The 18774-nt window shown below is 36.2% G+C and overlaps 1 protein-coding gene across 1 annotated transcript in view; it reads left to right on the top strand.

Moving 5' to 3' along the window:
* MALRD1 (MAM and LDL receptor class A domain containing 1) overlaps window positions 1-18774 on the top strand; it is a 269347-nt gene that overhangs the window by 214905 nt on the left and 35668 nt on the right. The window contains exons 34-36 of the mRNA XM_074574506.1: window positions 739-1008; window positions 6260-6385; window positions 8432-8498. Of these exons, the coding sequence (XP_074430607.1) occupies window positions 739-1008; window positions 6260-6385; window positions 8432-8498 (463 nt within the window). The remainder of the gene's footprint in view (window positions 1-738; window positions 1009-6259; window positions 6386-8431; window positions 8499-18774) is intronic.

The raw sequence follows: 18774 nt of genomic DNA, 5'->3' as shown, positions 1-18774 counted from the left end.
TTGAGTGTCTGAGACAAATTTATTTGTGTAAGTGATCACAGAACGTTTTTTCCAGTGTTTTTTTCCAGCAATGCAAGTAAGCATGGGATACTTCTGCTTTTATCGACTGTCTGAACCACTTAAAGTCTGGAATTTAAAAATGCATTTTTTTCAGTTGTACCCTGGAAACTTTTGTCTAGTGTTTTCTTTGATTTAATTCTCTATCACATCAAACTAAGCTACAGAATCAGAGTGATAATAAACTATGTCAGTAAAAATCTTTGTTGTTACTTTATGAAAGTCTTTTTCTCACTCTGCTGAGGGTTCAGGCCTTACCATGGATATTAGCTTTCCATTAAATAAGTTCCTTGTAAATCCAGACTTACATAGTCTTTCTTTGATTCTTGTTCACCCATTCAATATAGAAGTAGAGGAAGATTGTAACTTGAAGGCTGTCAAGAATATTTTTTAACCCAGTCCTGACAGGTAAGTTTTATTAATAGTTTGGTATTAACCCTTCCATACATACATGGCACGAGTAACAATAGGATCAAAACAAATGCTGAAAATGAGATATAGGCTTTTTAATAGTGTGTTCTGTACTTAGGATCTGTGGCTTTATACAATTTTTTTTAAAATTTTTTTTTAGAGTTTAGTAATCAAAATCAGCTGCCTTCCCAGCAGTCCCTACATACATCTCAAAGGCAGTACAGATGATTACTGAAACAAGAGAATCAATATTCTCTTTTTTTCCTGCAGGATCAGCTGATCCACACCCTCCAACTTGCAATAGGGACCAGTTCACATGTGCATATGTGAAGCAGTGTTTGCCCCTCACTGCGAAATGCAATGGGGCTGAAGATTGCATGGATGGAAGCGATGAAATGAACTGTCCCACGCCTACCACCACGTCCCCAGGCTCTTGCAAACAGACAGAGTTCCTGTGTCCTTCCAAAGGCTGTATCCCATCCCTCCTGATATGTGATGGTGTGTCTGACTGCCACCTTAATGAAGATGAAGCTGGCTGCCGTAAGTTACTTTCATTGCTATAGTTAAGGTCACGCTAACTTACTTTCCTAAAACAGTGATGTGAAAAAAAGCAACATAATGAAGTATAGTGTAAAATTCACTGCTCCTTCATCAAGAAAAACATTAATTGTATCATGTTACCTGGAGAGACACTCTACGTTTGCAAATAATTTTGCTTATGCATTTTTATTCCCTGGCTACTGATTTTGATACGTGCTTAGAATTGTTTGTATTGTATTTCTGTTAATAATTGGGAGCACTTCCACTTTTTTCCATTGATCAGTCGGCTGCATTGGCATTGCCTCATCTCTGATTACAATATGACAGATAGAAAGAATTTTGCAGTTCGGTAATTCAGTAGCATCCAAGGCAATCCTGACCTTTCAAGGATTTTGAAATCAAGTTTGTTCCTGCAGTAGCAGCAATCTCTGCCCCAATCAAGGAAAAGGGCCCGCAAGAAAAATGCAAGGACAACAGGTTTTGAACTCTGTAACTGCAATGAGATACCATGAAGTTTCAGATAGACACAAAAGTGAGTGTCTGCTCATTTCAAAATACTTCATTATTGGTAGATGAATTGAGACCAAATGTTTCATTCCACAAAGGTCAAAATAATTAGCTGCATAGGAAAAAAAAAAAAAAAGAGAGAGACTTTTTACATATTAAAATATTTCTTCCTAAACTTTTAATTCTGAAGAAGTTTTTTAAAAATTATTTTTCATCCTGATCATAACCAAAACAATTAGTAAAATACCAGTTTCCAGTAGGCTAGAAATTCAAGTTCTTTAATAATCTGTATCAAAACTATTGAATTATACACGCAGGCCACCGCACATGCCATTTCTTTTAAAAAATGACCCTATAAAACTGGCATGGACTTAGCAGACTATTTGTGCATGCCTTTCTAGGCACTTTTGTTTAGAAGTAGTTTTGTTGCAAAAGGCAACAAATCTCTCTTACCTTAAGTTCTAGATGCCCCTAAGTTCAAATAAACCCCTCTGCATTAATCTTCATTGACTCCTGCCTCCTGCGCAATTTTTTGTCTAGTAGAGACCTCTCTGCTGTATCCTAGTACATGTACATGTACCTCCCAACCCCAGACCACAGCAGCTAATGTGTTCTTCTAAAATCCCCAGATCCTCAGGCCACAAGATTTCCACGAGTATCAATATTCCCAGAACAACTGAGATTTTGTTTCAGTGCCTTTGACTTCTAAGCAGTGCCCAAGGAATGAGGGGAAATTAAGTCCTGATCTATTCAAAGAACAAAAATTCTCCATAGGTGTTGCACACCTTGGGGTTCTGAGTCGGGTGGAAACAGTCAAATCTGTAATCACATTGTTACTCCAAAATTCAGTTTTGACTATAGAAACATGTAATTTTTTACAATACAAGACAGGAATACAGAAGCAGTGACTTATGTTTGTTCTCTGAAGAAGATACGGCTTGCAGGGCAAAGCAAAAAGCAAGTGGTTAGTGGTAGTTTGGAACAGAATCAGTGAAAAGCTGATTAGTGTCCCAGTTCATTCTCCCACCGAAACGTATGTGCCATGAGATTGCAGCATTTCATCTCTAGCTGCCTACTTTTAACATGTGAAAGGCCATGTAAGTTTGTCAACAGAAAAATCAGAGAGGGAAAAAGTAAATATCTCACAAATTTTGTTTATTTTATTGAAATATTTACATAATCTATAAAATCAATTGCTGGGCTAGTAGCTCCAGCCTATGTGTACTGTGATAATAAAACAGATTGGGAGTAGAGTTTTTTTACAGATTTTAAATTGAAATGGAACGTTTTTTCTAAGTAGTTATAAACACAGAGTAGTATTTAAGTAACAGCGTTTTGTGGTTCTTTTTTTTTTTTTTTTTTTCTTGGTGCATATCAGTTCTTCCTGCTGATTTTGGAAAATTTTAGTTTGGGAATTGCTGGCACCTTCCATTTTGTGTGTGCCGTGTCCCTTAGCCATTTCCTTCTTTTAAATGTAACAGTAGATGGACAAAAATGTTCTGGCTTCTGAAACCCGGAATTTATCTGAGAAAGTTTTCTTCTAGTTGTCAAAATGCATCTTGCAGAGATTAAGCATAAAACCCAAAAGAAAGCCAGACAAAGAAAAACAAACAAACAAAATGCATTAGTCAGATCTCTACTACAACCACAGCTTCTACCACAGAAATGCTTTTCTGCATGACTTACAGATTTATGCAGACAGAATTTCCCGTAGAGTTCACTCAGCAGTTAGGTCATACAGTATTATGTTAATACTGTTTTATACGTACTAATGTGGTGGGTTTTGTTACTTGACGCTTTTAACATGAAAATCTTGGAACTGTTTTCAGTTATAGACGTTGTACTTGGCCAGCACTCTTGCTGTGAATTTTAGTGAAGGGTACTTTATCTCACCTACTTAATCCAATTTTTTAATTTATTTTTCTTTTTAAAATGCCTGATTACAACGTTAAGAGCATAAAATAAACCTATTCGCACCAATCAGGCATATACTTTACTTTTCCACAGGCCTCAACACCATCTGACTGAACTGCTAATAGCAATGAGTAAAAATCAATTGCTCAGTTCTCTGTAGTGCACCAAAAAGTGCACTACAGTTGTAGTCCTGGCAAATTTTAAATACCTAGTAGGTATTAAAAATTGTATACTTCCAAAGGGGCTGTGATATTTTTAGCCTTTCTACAGATTCATTTGGACCCGGAAAATTTAATATAGTCAGAAAGCTGGTATTTTCACTTTCATATCTTCACTTTCTTAATGCCTCCATTTAACATCTTTATCCCAAAAACACTTGAAGGCCTTCCATGGAAGTAAACAATAACTAGTTGGAGAAATTTGAAGCTACCCGTAAGTGTGTTAACAGTAAGCGATATTAATTTTCGTTTCAATGCAACAAGAGAAATAGTGTTATTTTTAAAATGTGCTTTTAACATTCTTTACCTGAGCACTATAACTTAATATTATTGTCCTTTCTGTCTTAAATGCTGGATCTGTACAAAGTATTCAGTAGTCAGATTCACTGCTATGACCGTTCCATCTGTAAGTAGTATAAAAATCTCAGAGCAATAAGCTTGTTCAAGGTAAAGAAAGAGATGTGTCAAAACCACCTTGATGATCAACAGATACAAATGCAACAAAAATAATTAGCAGTTCTTCTGTCTTATCCTCAGGTATGAGTCCAGCAGCCAGTCCAGGAGTAATAATAATAATAAAGTAATGACAAAGGCCTAAATGACACTTTCTTTTCTTAACGCTGCCCTCACTGCAAGTTAGAGCTCAGGAACAAAATTTCTGTGTTAGTCACAACATATATGACAAACCATAAGCAGTACTCTGTATCCACATAGTTTACAGCGTCTTCAAAATACGTGTGCAGGCAAAAAAAGGACTAAAGCACATGAGAAGAACGTATTTATGTCGAATTTCCAACTTTGTTTCTGTTGAAGTTATACTCTGAACATGTAATTATGTTTACAGACTGGGTATTTGTGTGCAAATGACCCCTTATAAAACTGGTTCAAATACCATCGGGACATCATCCCCCAAATTGAGAAGGGTATCCAGGATTTGGATCTGATTGCACACAAAATAAGTACGAAATTATTATTTGGTTAGGAAAGCGCAGCAGAGGGCATGAGACCATCAGTTATTTTCTGGAAAGCTCATGATCATAAGAGATAGATGGTAGGATATGCTACAAATGTGCAGTGATGCTGTAATCTGCTGGGTTTTTTCAGTCTGCCACAACCTGTTCCGCCAGACTGAGTGGTCAAGGGAATGCAGAGCAGAAAAGGAAATTTTTGTTCTTTTTCTGTTTCTTTTATCCTGCTGTCACTACCAGCAAATTCCCTATTCAATATCAAGACTTCTCCAATCAATTGAAGAGACTTTGATATAAACGCACGTGCAGAACAGTATAGTGATAGTTTAGAATCATCCAGAACTTTTAAATCCTCATAAAAGTGAAATGAAATGGGAAACAAAAGCAAGCTCCTCTATAGTCGCTAGTATTCTTCTGCAGATTTGGCTGCAGACTTTAGCAAATGGTCAGTGTATGTAATTAAAAGGTTTAATCCCACAGACCCTTACTCACATGAGTCATTTCATAGTTCTGAAAGAATATCAAAACTGGCAAGAGTTTATTGGCAAGATCAAAACTGGCAAGATTTGCCTCCATTATTGTGGTCTAAATGGAACTGCAGTGTTTTAAATTTAGTACACCCTTGCAGTCTATATAGGCCAGTGATTTAAATTATATCTAAGAGTGGGACAAATATATCCTACAGCAGCCTGGCCATCCAGCCTGGGAGGCTTATTGCTGTGTAGACTGGCTCCTGAACCCAGGAGCAGGAAAGTATTATGAAATTTAAATGTGGCAGTGGGGTATTTTTAACATTCCCAGATTCTTTCTCCCACTCTGAACTCACAATCTAATATGAATATATCTAACTCTGATGGAATCAGAAGAGTTCCCTCTGATTTGCATAAGTGTCATGGTGACAGAGTTTAGCTTAAATTACTTAAAAAAACCCTTGAAAAACAGTAGTTTAAGGCAGCATAACAGAACATTGTGTGAGATAAAATGACAAAATGGTGTTATAGTACACAGGAGTCTGCAGGACCACCAGGGACATCCTGTAGATCAGTGATTTAGGAATAATTCAGTACCTGAACGCTTATGTGATTCCAGCAAGACTTACACGTCATAATTCTTCTGGACAAACATTGAAAATATAACTGAATGGCCAAGAATAAAAAAGGTGTGCAAGTTTAGATTTTTCAGTATAGTATTTTTCTACTTTTTATATGCTGCCTCTTATTATTTGGCTTCTTGTAATAGAATAAAACTATATAATCTCTATTTTTTGTTTTGCGTTTAAAAATTTATTCCATCATTTTAAAAATAGGTTATGAATGGGAGTTGATTATGTTTTGTGGTACTTTTTTATGGGTTTTTGTTGGGGTTTTGCAGCTTACTCTTCCAATGTTTTAAGTAAATATGCCCTCGTCTCCTTCACAAATATAACATGGGAAAATCCAGCTTCTGTAACATCTGTGCTCTGTGTTTGTTTACTTATTTATTTATTCAATAGTAAAGTTGTATGTTTTTGAAGATGAAAGCTTGTAGAGGTCATACAGACCCGAGTTTATATACTACTGTACAAATCAAGTTTTCTAGTAGTTTTTTAACAGCGACAAAAAGATATATAGTTGATAATAACTGTCATGTTACTTTTCCTTCCAGCCATTAAAGACTGTTTCAATGGTTCTTTGTTATGTGCGTCGACTAATCAATGCGTCGCAATCTCCCAGCGTTGTGATGGCATTGCAGACTGCATTGATTTCAGCCTTGATGAGTCCAGCTGTTCAGGTACTTAGTTTTGCATAAAAACATCATTTGAAACAAAAACATGCAGTCATTTCTTACTGAATCTTTAGGCAGTTCTCAAACTAGACTGAATTCTCTCTGCTAACACTTAATCAGATTACATCAGGCATGAATTTTCCTGATGAAAGTATGACACAGCTAAAATGGGGAGAAAAAGATGGAAAATAGTGTGTTCAGTTAATGTCTTCACAAGCGGTGTTTCTTAAGGTATAAACACATTGTTTTAAAAAAACAAAAAAAAACCTCTGTAGTATCCTATTAAAGCACTCTCTTGATTTTAGCCAATGGATTAACCCACTTCAGTGACCTCAATGCTTTTGAGTTAATAGGATTTGTTGTTTCATTGGGTTTTTTTAATAGTAACAGAAATCTGGGTTGGAAAATAAACCAAAACATATAGCGTTTGTTTTAGCTTTGTGCATTTCCCACAAAATTCAGGTTTGTTTTGCAATAGGGAAAGTCTGGAGAAAGATACAAACACTGTAACATACATCCAATCTGAATCAGATTTTTGTTAACAAAATCTAACAAAAACATAGAGGATGATATAAGTATTTAATTTTAGATTCAAGACATCCCATTCAGTAACAGAAAGTTACTGCAATTCTTCCTCAAGACAATTGCTAACCTTGGGCCAGTTCCGCGTTAACAGTACAATCATGGAATCACAGAATGGTTAGAGTTGGAAGGGACCTTAAAGATCATCTAGTTCCAACCCCCCTGCCATGGGCAGGGACACCTCCCACTAGACCAGGCTGCTCAAAGCCCCATCCAGCCTGGCCTTGAACACTTCCAGGGATGGGGCATCCACAACTTCCCTGGGCAACCTGTTCCAGTGCCTCACCACCCTCACAGTAAAGAATTTCTTCCTGATATCTAATCTAAATCTCCTCTCTTTCAGTTTAAAATGTTACCCCTCGTCCTACACTCCCTGATCAAGAGTCCCTCCCCATCTTTCCTGTAGGCCCCCTTTAGGTACTGGAAGGCTGCTATGAGGTCTCCCCAGAGCCTTCTCTTCTCCAGGCTGAACAACCCCAACTTTCTCAGCCTGTCCTCATAGAAGAGGTGCTCCAGTCCTCCAGTCATCTTTATGGCCCTCCTCTGGATCCGTTCCAACTGGTCCATGTCCTTCCTTTGCTGAGGACTCCTAAGCTGGACACAGTACTCCAGGTGGGGTCTCACCCACCTGTGAGGAATTGTTTTCCACAACTACTTCTTAAAACTGGACATGTCCACACTGAATAGCACTGTTTATGTGTCTCAGCAAATTATTTTATGGGGCATATACACAAAAGTTAAAGAATCAGGCCTAATTCTTTAGGTCTAATTTGCATTTTAACAGTTATTTTCTTACTAAAGAAGATTGAGGGGATTCATTTTTGATTTTGAGTTTTTCTTGCTGTTGGTGTGTAAAACTAAACTTCAGTAAAACTAAATCTAATAATGTGGAAATCCGTGGTAAGGGATGTCAAAGGTTGATAATAGTATATCACTGACATCCCCCTCTACTTAAACACCTTTCCTCTTTCCAAGACTGATTTCTCTAGTTCTTATGAGAATGTGATTCTAAGTGTTAAAATTTGGGACATCTTTAATAAGAAGGTTGGTGACACAGGAGTAAGTGTGTGTTCATCAACCCTATAGAAAACCTATTAATGATAAAGTAAACTTAGGTACTACTTTAAAAGTTCAGGGTTTTTTGGCTCATGTGTTTTCCTGTTTGTTTGAAAATCAAGTAAGTGGCAAAAGCTTGATTTCTGGAGTCAAACGAAACTCTGACTTGAGAAAAATTAAAAGCCTGTTCAGTTGAAGCAACAGGATTTCTATAAGTTCAAGAGGAGCCCATTGACTTTAACGTATTTGTGACTTGGCAATTGTATCATGAAGTTAAGGTCTAAAGAATGGTTTTCGGAAGCGTTAAGCGCCCAAAATGACAGGTATGAATATTCCACCATTTCGAAAATCAGTCAGTGACAAATATAAAAACGAAGTGGTGCAAATTTATATTTTTTACTTTTACGTTTGCAGTTTGTCCTGAAGAATACTGCAAAAATGGAGGGAGATGCATCATCAGAGATGACATTCCGTTATGCCAGTAAGTTTCATTGGGGATTGATTTGTGCTTGAAGTGGGAAAAGGTGCTGTTTAAAGAGCTGTTTTGTTCCCCAGGGACTGAATTTACCTTCAATAGAAGTGTGTTTTTAAAAGCATCTATATGTCTACGTTATTTTTATTTACAGTTGCTGACTTAAACCACATTTTGAGAAGAATATTATGTATCAGATAGAATTTTCTGTAACTTTCCTCTATCGTTACATGAGAAAACCCACTTGCCTGACACCTTGAGTTTTCTGTGTTTAATGTTTCACATCAACACTTAACAATACATGCTCCTATGAAAAATGATGCCTTATACGCAGCAGGTGTTGTGTACCTCAAACGAGATTTACAGCAGGCCGTGTTCTCATCTTTACCTGAAACTGTGATGTATTTCTGTTATAATGCTAGTTTTTAAACATATTTGGAGAAAGAGGATAACGTTTTTCCACTTATGCCAAACAAAGGGTTAAATGTAGGCTTGTATTTTTCTGGAAACACTCGATCCTGAAAAACAAATGATGAATACAATTCTGATGTGGAATGTAGGAGTCACTAGGAAGTGTCTCAGTATAGCTGAAGGGACTCATTTAAACAAGATCTCACTCGGTTTCCCACTGGGATATTACAAGCGGTTTTTTAAAGTGCAAAGAAAACAATGGTATACATTATCATGCTTTTGTCCTTCATGTGCTTCTGTAGATCTTGCCAAAAAGTACTGTTTTATCAGAGTATCTATCTTAGTCAAGACCAGGCATTAAGCTTTGTCTCCTGCTCTCTAGGAAACTCACATTAATAAGCATGCTGACAAAATTTCTGTTATTGCAGAATTTGTATTTTTCAAAATAGGTTTATCCTTTACTGGTTCAAGAAACGTGATGAATAAAATACTCAGAAAATACAGGCACTTTCATATAGAGTACTTTGATTTAGCTCTCAGAAAACACTGTTAATTACTTGCAGATTTCCCAAAGAATCTTCTCTATTGCAGAATAGAGAATGGTCTCTGCCAGAAGCTTGGAATTTCATTACAGTGGCTGTTTCAAAACTTCTTGGGACACAGAAAGAGAGAAAAGGGAAAAAAACATAGGGGAAGGTTGTAGATGAAATTAAATTAAATGAAATGGATAGCCAGCAGAAAATAAAGGGATTCGGAAGGGCCAGGGAGTTTACAGTTTGTAGATTAAACCATTGATCAACAAGAAAATTGCTTGTAGAGACAAGGCACTGGGGGAGTAATTGAGATTTTAGGGATACAAGAGAATTATAAAAATTGAACTTATGTTCGGACTTAAAAATGAAAGGAAACCAAATTAGCAATTGTTCTTTATCCACAGAAATAAAAGATAGTTGGAATAGTAAAATAGTAAATAGGATATTTTCCTTCAGCATTCAGTAAGAAACAAGATATTGAATTCTGATGCAGTGCATAGGTAATTGGAGCAAAGGCACAGAAATGAAAATTACCTACTTGATGGGCTACCATAACTCCAAGAACTGTGCATGTTTCTGCTGGGGAAATGGGTCATCTCTATTCAGGAATACTAGGAAAGCGGTACATGCAGGAATAATGGAAGGCTTTCTGAAAACTCTGCTGGTAAGAGATGTGACTGGAGAATAGCAAACGGAGAAGAAAAGGAATAGCCAGATCAACAGTCTGATATCAGTGCCATTCAAGCCTTTATAATATTGAAGGAATTACTCATACATGTAATACCAGGGGAGTCAGCCATTTCTAAGATAAGCTTCTGCATGATATTTGAAAATCCCACATGTCAACATTGTGGAAAGAAAGAAAAAGAATAAAAATGTATCTTAAATAATAAAAAAATGTAGACATATCCTAGTTTTAATTTCCTAGGTTAAAAAAAAAAAAAAAAAAAGAAAACCCTAGAAATTAATGTGGAAAAGACACTATTTTTTTACCTGTTTGTTCTCAGTTCTTAACTTAAATTTCCTGAAAAAGGGAAGACAGGTTTACATGGAGATATCTTCTTTTGAGAGCAGCTGCTCTTCTAGACTTCAGGGGAGGTCAGGAGAAAAAGCAGAGTGCGTAAGAATGCAGGAAGCCTGTGGGACAGCAAGCAAACCCCTGGAAAGAGCAGAGTACAGACACTGCCCTGCCACAGAAGCGGCAGAGAAGGACAGCCTTCCTGAATACCCAGAGGTAGCTGAGTGGAGATTAGTGTCATCCTAAAAGTCACTGAGTTTGACTAATACTCTTCAGTGACAGAGTGGTCAAAGGGAAAAATTGGTAACATATCCTTTTATTGCTATTTTTTTCTTACACAATGGATTCCAACCTTCCTCCACTTGAGATGCTTGCGTTCAAATTTCGATAAACCAGAATCTGAGTCTGTAGTTTAAAAGCCTCTTTGGCCTCTCTGACAATGTTTAACAAAAGAATTCTGGACAGGTCTCAAAGCTTCGTTTGATTGAAGGTTCCATCACGTCACTATAAAAACTGAAACTGCTACTCGTCTTACCTTAGTTTGAGGTATGTTGATAGAAAAGAATGCAGTCTTTGTAAAACATGTTTGTTGGTGATAAGGGGTGAGTTTTTTCTGTGTTTTTAATACAATGTGGTTGACATAGTTAACTACAGAATTCTCCAAGTAGTTTAATATGTCAGCCTGGAAACAGCTAGAGCACTAGCTGCTTAGGCAAAAGAAATCAACTATTTGAAGAGAAAGAACATTGTTAGTAGATTTTAGATATTTAGGACTTCTCAAGTCTCTTTGATCTTGTATGTTTTTATATGTGTGTACTATTGTTGCTTAGATATATAAAGTGGATACTTTATATATCCCTCATCCACCTGACTTTCTTTCAGTAGTATGTAATTAAGAGGGATCAGTAGAAGGTGGAAGTTGAGCTCTGACATCCCCCTATGAAGAAATATCTATGGAACAGGTGGAAAAGACAACAAGTCGAAATAAAGTTTCAGTGTATATTGGAGTGGGTAACGGGGTTGGTATAGAAGGTTGCTGTCATTTCTGTTCATGCTACTGAAAAAAGGTTTTCTTATCTGGTGATTAACGATTGTATTAACATCATTGAGACGCCACAGTGTTAGAGAATGTGACTGTTGATACGATGGTGGATGTTCTCAGTGGGAGTTTGTGAGTAAATGCAAAGCCATGGTGCTTTGCAGGAGATAGCTTCCTACTTGAATGACACACAGCTTGATGGCTGTCCTGATCCTCTCTGGTATTTGACTTTGGAGTTAGGTTTGAAAGCCATTTGCATTTGCTTCTCTTATTTGGTCAGGCAAGTGCTTGGGGCGCGTATCAAATACATTTATCTTGTTCTTACTACTTCTTGAGTATCCTCTTTGGCTGCCAGACTAGATGGAGCTTGTCTGAAATGCTATGGCCATTCCACAAAATGATACTCCTATTTGTGGTGACCGAGTTCCCTTCTCTAGTGGATGTGCAGCCAAGTGGCTAGTGCTGGCAATCAGCTACTGTAGCTGCACATGCAAATCATGATAATTAGAGCAATAATGGCTAGAGTTTTTGCAATTGTAATAGTCTGATTTCAAAATCATTCCTTTGATTATATGCGTACTTTCCCCAACGTTTTTCCCCAATGTCCAGTGTTTTCTTTATATTTGTTTTATATTTTTTTTTAAGTGAGACCACAGACCTCTGGAAACATAGGAAAGGAAAACTGATGAGAACAAACAATCTGGGAAAACTGTGTTTGTTTGTAGCACACTGAAGTGGAAGGGTGAGGCTTCAAAGATTGTACTAGTGCTGAAAAAAACCCTGAGAACAGAAAAAAAAATATTTTACTAGACTGATAATACATAATTTTAATTCTCATACCAGCTAGACAAGATTAATACAATACATTCACATTTAAAATGTACTAAAACTCACATATAATAAACATACAGTGCTTGTCTTTCCTTTTATTTTATACAAACACTTTCTATATAATATAACAAATTTCACAGCAGATACACTGAGTAATACTAAAGACTATAATGACAGTGCTTTTATTAATGTCTGAGCTGTAAGAAGGCTCTAACCTTAAGCCAAAAATGTAATTACGTTCACTGGCCTGTATTTAAACAATCATGTTATAAATTAGAAATACATCTTCACTAAACAGTTTTTAAATTACATCGAATAGGTATCATCTAGCTAACCAAGCTGTGGAGATCAGAATTTCAAGGTGTTAATAGATAATTAAGGTTATCTTTGTAGTTGTGTATCTAAATGCTGATTTGGCCCAAAGTATAGAAACGTAATTATTTTGTTTGTTTGCTTTATGTGATAAAAGTGAAAAGATTACTTTCCCTTTTATGTTTTAGATAAGAATAGATTTTACAGGGTAATTATTCATCCAAGGGAGGGGATTTTTCCTTATTCTCCTTAGAAAAGCTACAGGCTATTTGGTCCTCTATTTTTTACTTCCCACCTTCTCATCTTTAAAATGAGCTCATAATTGTAACCATGAATGGTCTATTTTAATGTGCAAATAAAGTATTTTATCCTCAGTGGTACAATAACTAAAAGTATTCCACAAAAAAAAAAAAATTAAAAAATTACTTTTTTGGTAGTTGAGACATTTTGTCACAATCTGATTTTGTCTTCAAAATACTAACTTCTTGTAAGCACAATACATTTTTGAGGAGAAGCCCTCCAAGGTGGCATGCGATTTTAAATAATGCCACAGTAGACTCGTTCAATACCTTTTCTAATTAACGCTCATATGTGTCAAAAGATGGAAATTCCACATCCTCTCTAGGCAAGGTCTTCCGGTGAGGAATGTAGGGCAGTTTTCCTAAACATGTTTGCCTTTGGATGCACTCATATACACTGTTTTACTGGATTTTTGGAGGAATGATGGTGGTAGTTATCTTTAAAAAATAAAAGTCAGGGGATTGTTTTAATATCACACAGTTTGTCATGAAAATGGAGTGATAACAGTATTCCCACCTAAGAAAATAAAATGCTTGGAAGCATCTAGCCTGTGATTTGATGGAAATACAAAGCCTAGAGACTGACAAGATAGACACACACAATTAATGAGTAAAGAGAGTTTACAATGGGAGAAGATGGCAGTTTCCATTTCAGCTGTTTGTCCTGCTGCTCTCAGAGATTCCCACCTCAGTTAGAGGGAGGATTGCTGATGTGGCAGCTGCCGAATCACCGCAGATTATTAACTGTTGAAGCAAAGCAAATTGGTAATGATTTCACTTCCTTCATAAGAATTTTCTTTTAGATTTACTGAACAAGGGTGACCTGGGTACGTTGATAGAGGCTATGTATCTACTCAAGATAGTGGTAGTCATGCAAAACCAAATGTAGATAGAGGAGGAATGGAACAAGGATGTAACCATGAATAAAAACAAAAGCCATCATGGGTACGCAAAGAGGCATTGAAAAGGAATATTATGCTAATATTTTGCTTCTGGGAAATGAAGACAAAGGTATATTCTTATATAGAGACATATATACAAACATACATAGCTAGCATCAAGAAGTTTTTCTCATATCTTTCCATTACCCAAGTACCACCTGAAAAGTGATGCTGAGGCAAACAAAATAACAAATTCATGTTGCCTGAGTTGGGTAAAATTGAGAATGGGAAGACAAGTTAATATCTCTGTTCTCCAGAATAAATGAGACACAGTTTATTGTGAAAGAAAATATACAGTATATTGATGTAAATGCACCTTTATAGATTTGCTTACAGAAAACTCTTTCCTAAAGTTTCTATTCCATATATAATTTTCTGTTTACTTTTTATCCTTTTTATTCAGAAAAGTTTCAGAAAATCAAGGTGCCTGGTCCTGATACAATAATACTGTTGTTTTTTGGTTTTCCATGTTTCTAACATCATACCCTTTTCCAAAAAAGGAAAACATGATGTCATTAAGAATATGTATCAGATAAAAGAACACTAAGCATCAGAGGAAATTGAACTCTTCAGTAGCATATTGATTCCATTTCATAAAAAAACAGTAATAAGAGCTATATAAACACAAGTATATGTCACCTAGAAAGAACTGGCTCCCAATAAAATTTCACGCATGTTTGCTGATGCTAAAGTCTTTTTTGTAAAACAATTGAATAGTATTTTTTTTCACCAATTTTAATTAAAAAACAAATTTTTCGTGTTCGCACCTTTTGTGCTTGCTTTTAACCAGTCATATGAAATGGTCAGTTAAGCTCACCTGGAGATATGTGGCCTTTTATATATTCAAGTATTACTATTTAATGTTTTTAATTCTTTTTCCCTGCATTAGGAAGACAACTAGCATACAAGAATCATCATATACATAATCTAGGTATAAAGCCCTTCCTTTAGAGCCTAAAATATTTCTGAAATTTGTACATTGTCTTTTAGTGTTCCCTGTACCATCCCTGCACCTATGTTATTACTTCTCTGTCCAAACTGCGTATTTCATTCAGCACTCTGTGTGTCTACATTGAGGTATTTTGTTTTCCATTGGTTCTGGCTGTGGCATTCATTCCACTCAGATGGAGACTCCGTATCTGTCTTCAGGATATCCAAATAATGCTAGAAGACTGCTCTTGTGGAGAACCAGAGTGCTTATTTCCCTTCAGGTCATGGTATATTTCACATGACCTGTATGCATTTTCCTTTGTGTCTCCCCTCTCCGTCAAACACTAGAGATTATGGTGCAAAGTGACAGTGACATAGATTCATAAATGGTCTTGCATTTGGTCTGTTTTGTAATAGTTGGAATGAAACAGGTTTTGATTTTGTTGCTGATCAAAGGGCTTTCAGCGATCATTTCACAACCCAAATAAACTTAAAAAAAATTTGTAGAATCCATTTGATTCTTCATATATGAGAACTCAGGAAACACCGATCCTCTATAAGGAAAGAAATATGCCAAATTTGTCTAACAATTTATTATTTTTTTATCTTTTCCCCACTTGTGTCAAGTGACTTCAAAGTAAATACATTTGCCCAAATCAGTTTTACCTAGTGAGTACTTTTCCGTTTAGCAAATTATCAATTATTTCTTTACAAATGGAAACACATCTTTTTCTATTTAGAAGCGGTTACTTGGACCTTTGCTCTTTTTCCTCCTCTTTGCAGATAATAGTATAATCTTGAGGTCAGGATTATACTGTTACCTACTATGATCAGGATTATACTTATCACACCGGAGCCAGCTGCTTCATGCAGTTTACAACTCCTAGAAAAGATGAAAAAAAATGCAAACAACATTTATCTCAGTCAAAGCTAATCGAATATATAGTGCAGTTTGCCACCATCTGCAGTGAGGCAGCGACGTCCTGTGAAGTTCACTTGTGAGTGGTCTGAATCAGTTGACTGCTGAATCTAATGATTTCAGAAGGAATCTGTCTTTTTCAGTTTCTTTATTCCAAAACTGAAATGAATAGTAACTTAAAGTTTGATTGCACATAATCAAAAGCCAGATGTTTTTACTCAATTAAACAGATATGACTGAACGACTCAAAGCTTCGTTTCATAACAAATGTTTCTGATCATGTTTTTGAGAAATCTCTAGCACCTGAATCAAGTGTAAATCAGACTTTCACACTTAACTCTTGAGGTTTGGTCTCTGTTTTTGAACTAAAGCTCAAGATATCTGTAAAACTGGAAATGAGCAAAGTAGCTTACAGTCTGTCTTCCTGCGGTGAAATATTACTCTGACAAATGGGAAAAGTCTCTCCTGAATGGCCCATTGCTAGAATGTGGATAGCACTTATAAGGGAAGGACATAGTTTAGATATAGCCCATTGGTCTTGCTGGAAAGCAAACTGTGACCTAGGTATTTTCAAATTGACTCTTTATGAAATTTTTGCTGAGTAGGGAGGTTTTTACTTGCATAGAAAATCAGTAAGAATTTCTGGGACAATTTCTAAATCAAAGAGTGTGTTGAACTTTATGTACAACCTTTTCTTGCAAGATTTTGGAGTTGAGAGGACCTAACACTTAGCTTTGGGAATAAAATTAACTGCATGTTTCCTTTGAAAAGGTGAGTTTAATACATTATCAACCTCACTGCAACATTCAAGATCAGAGTGAGAATTACATTTAGGATGTGATCAAAATAATTTATGTTTTAATATGAAGATACTATAACCTTATTGAGAAAGGTGTAGGCAAATAAGTATAATTTAGCAGATACAGTGAAAAATCACTTGGGTATATAAGAGTGCTTATGGGAAAAATTTTCTCCTCAGTTGGATTTCCTCTCCCTACAAAATTTAGTGTCAGTAATGCTTAAGAGGCTAAAAGCATTCAACCTCTCTGATAAATATCCTACACTTCTATTTCGGTTATCAATTCATGCTTTAAAAAGAGTCAAAGCAAAATGAGGTAACTATGAGATGGAGGAAACACAGTGGGATTTTTATTCTTACTAAGTGCAGTGGATCTTTACCTCAGAATGACACATACCCCAGAACTATAAGCATTATTACATTTAAAATTCAGGAGATAGGTTTGTCTACAACAGGTAGAAGTTTAGGATCTGGGAAGTGTATCCGTAGGAGAGGATACTTGCTGAGTGATAGATGATATGAGAGATTTTCGTATGGGAGAACATGAATTAATGTTGGATATTGGATGTTTGCTGAAGTATGGAGGGTTCCCTGAAGGATTACTCCTACGATCTCCAGATGCTGAAGACTAGGAAACATAGATGAAAAGCTTTAAATCACAATACTTTTTGTTGTCTTGTTCAAAACAGGAAAGAATAGCTGTAAAATAATAAATACTTTTCAAAAGAGGGTAAAATAGGGAACAATTGAAGAATTACATACCAATGAAGGAAGTATAAACAAAAGAGCTGCAAAGATTCTTGTGCTACAGTCCCCTCTCCTTCACATTCATGTGGCTGCCTTTTGTCCACAGAAATTTAAAAACATCTCTGGGTATATCTATTTATAGGCACATAAATTATGCTACATCTTTTGGTTTATATGAAATCAAACTATAATTAACACAGTCTGGGTTCAGATTGTCTTACTTAGCATGAGCAACAGTCTTTCAGACTCAGTCTTCCTGGATTTAAATGAAAACAAGAGAGTACTTGGTGTGAAAACCAGTATTCTCATACCCTAAAATTACATCTGCATGTCTGCATATTGAAACCTCATTGTCTAGAATCAGCTCACCACTAGAACCCTCTTTGTAGAAGGTACTTTGAGGCTGCTGGTCGGGCATATGTAATACAGTACAAAGCGCATCATGAAAGTTGTAAGGGAGACTTTGGGAAAACATATATACCATCAAACATGTTGATAAGAGTTTTGAACTTTCACTACTGTGAGGAAGATTGGCATGTAGATAAGCCTGTGCTGAGGATGGCAGGAAACATGGGGATGGTGGAAATGTGTATTTGAGAATCTGTGTTATTGCATAAGTTTTGTAGGAAAGAGATACATCTTCTGTTCTGTACTAACTGCACGCTGATATGTGGCCTACTCAGCCTGACCCACAAGACACCCTGGTGTCACAATGTCCTCAAGCTATCTTGCACGTTTGCAATTTTCCCTCTTGTTCAGCCAGTGTGAATTTAAGTCTCCAAGAATTATACCCTTTGTGCTGTTGCTAGGTGGCTAAGGGATTGCCTAAAAGCAGCAAATTCTACTAAATTAAGAACTTTTGAACTCTCCTTGACAGCTTTTGCAGTGTTGACTGATCTGGAAAGCTCCATGCATTTTAATTTTAAACACACATACAGACATAGAGGATTTTTCTCAACGCTTGGAAGGATCTTTTCATGTTTACTCTTGCTCTAATCAGCTACTAGGCTACATCTCTAAGCAGGAAGCAGTAACTATGTGCTATTCCCACACAAACTTTAGTATGTCCTTTAGAAAAGAAGTACCTATACATTTAAGATAAAATAATTTTTTCTGCATCTGGTCTGCAAGTTATATTTTCAATGCACAGAAATATTTAAAAAAAAAAAATGTCGGTTGTAAGATATATGTGAACTTTGAAATATCCTTTAAAGTCTGTCAAGTTAATGTGGTTCATGCAAGAGTTACAGTATTGATCTCAACACCAGAGTTACTGCATGAATAAACATCAGTCATCAAGCTACGCTTCAGAATTCAGTAAACTGCAGGAGGTTGAGATTTTGCTTGTTTGTTTTTAAATGGTAGAGGTGAGAAAAGTTTGGATTTAAGTGAATTATTTCCCTGTGGATGAGAAAACTAATTGGCCAGGACGCATGGTGTTTTATCTTAGTCTTTGTTTGTTTGCAGTATGTGTGCTTTTGTATCAGCAGTCTAGATAACAAAGCA

The sequence above is a fragment of the Larus michahellis genome, chromosome 2, assembly GCF_964199755.1.
Source record: "Larus michahellis chromosome 2, bLarMic1.1, whole genome shotgun sequence".
NCBI classification, from domain to species: domain Eukaryota; kingdom Metazoa; phylum Chordata; class Aves; order Charadriiformes; family Laridae; genus Larus; species Larus michahellis.
This window is presented reverse-complemented; position numbering and strand designations above follow the sequence as displayed.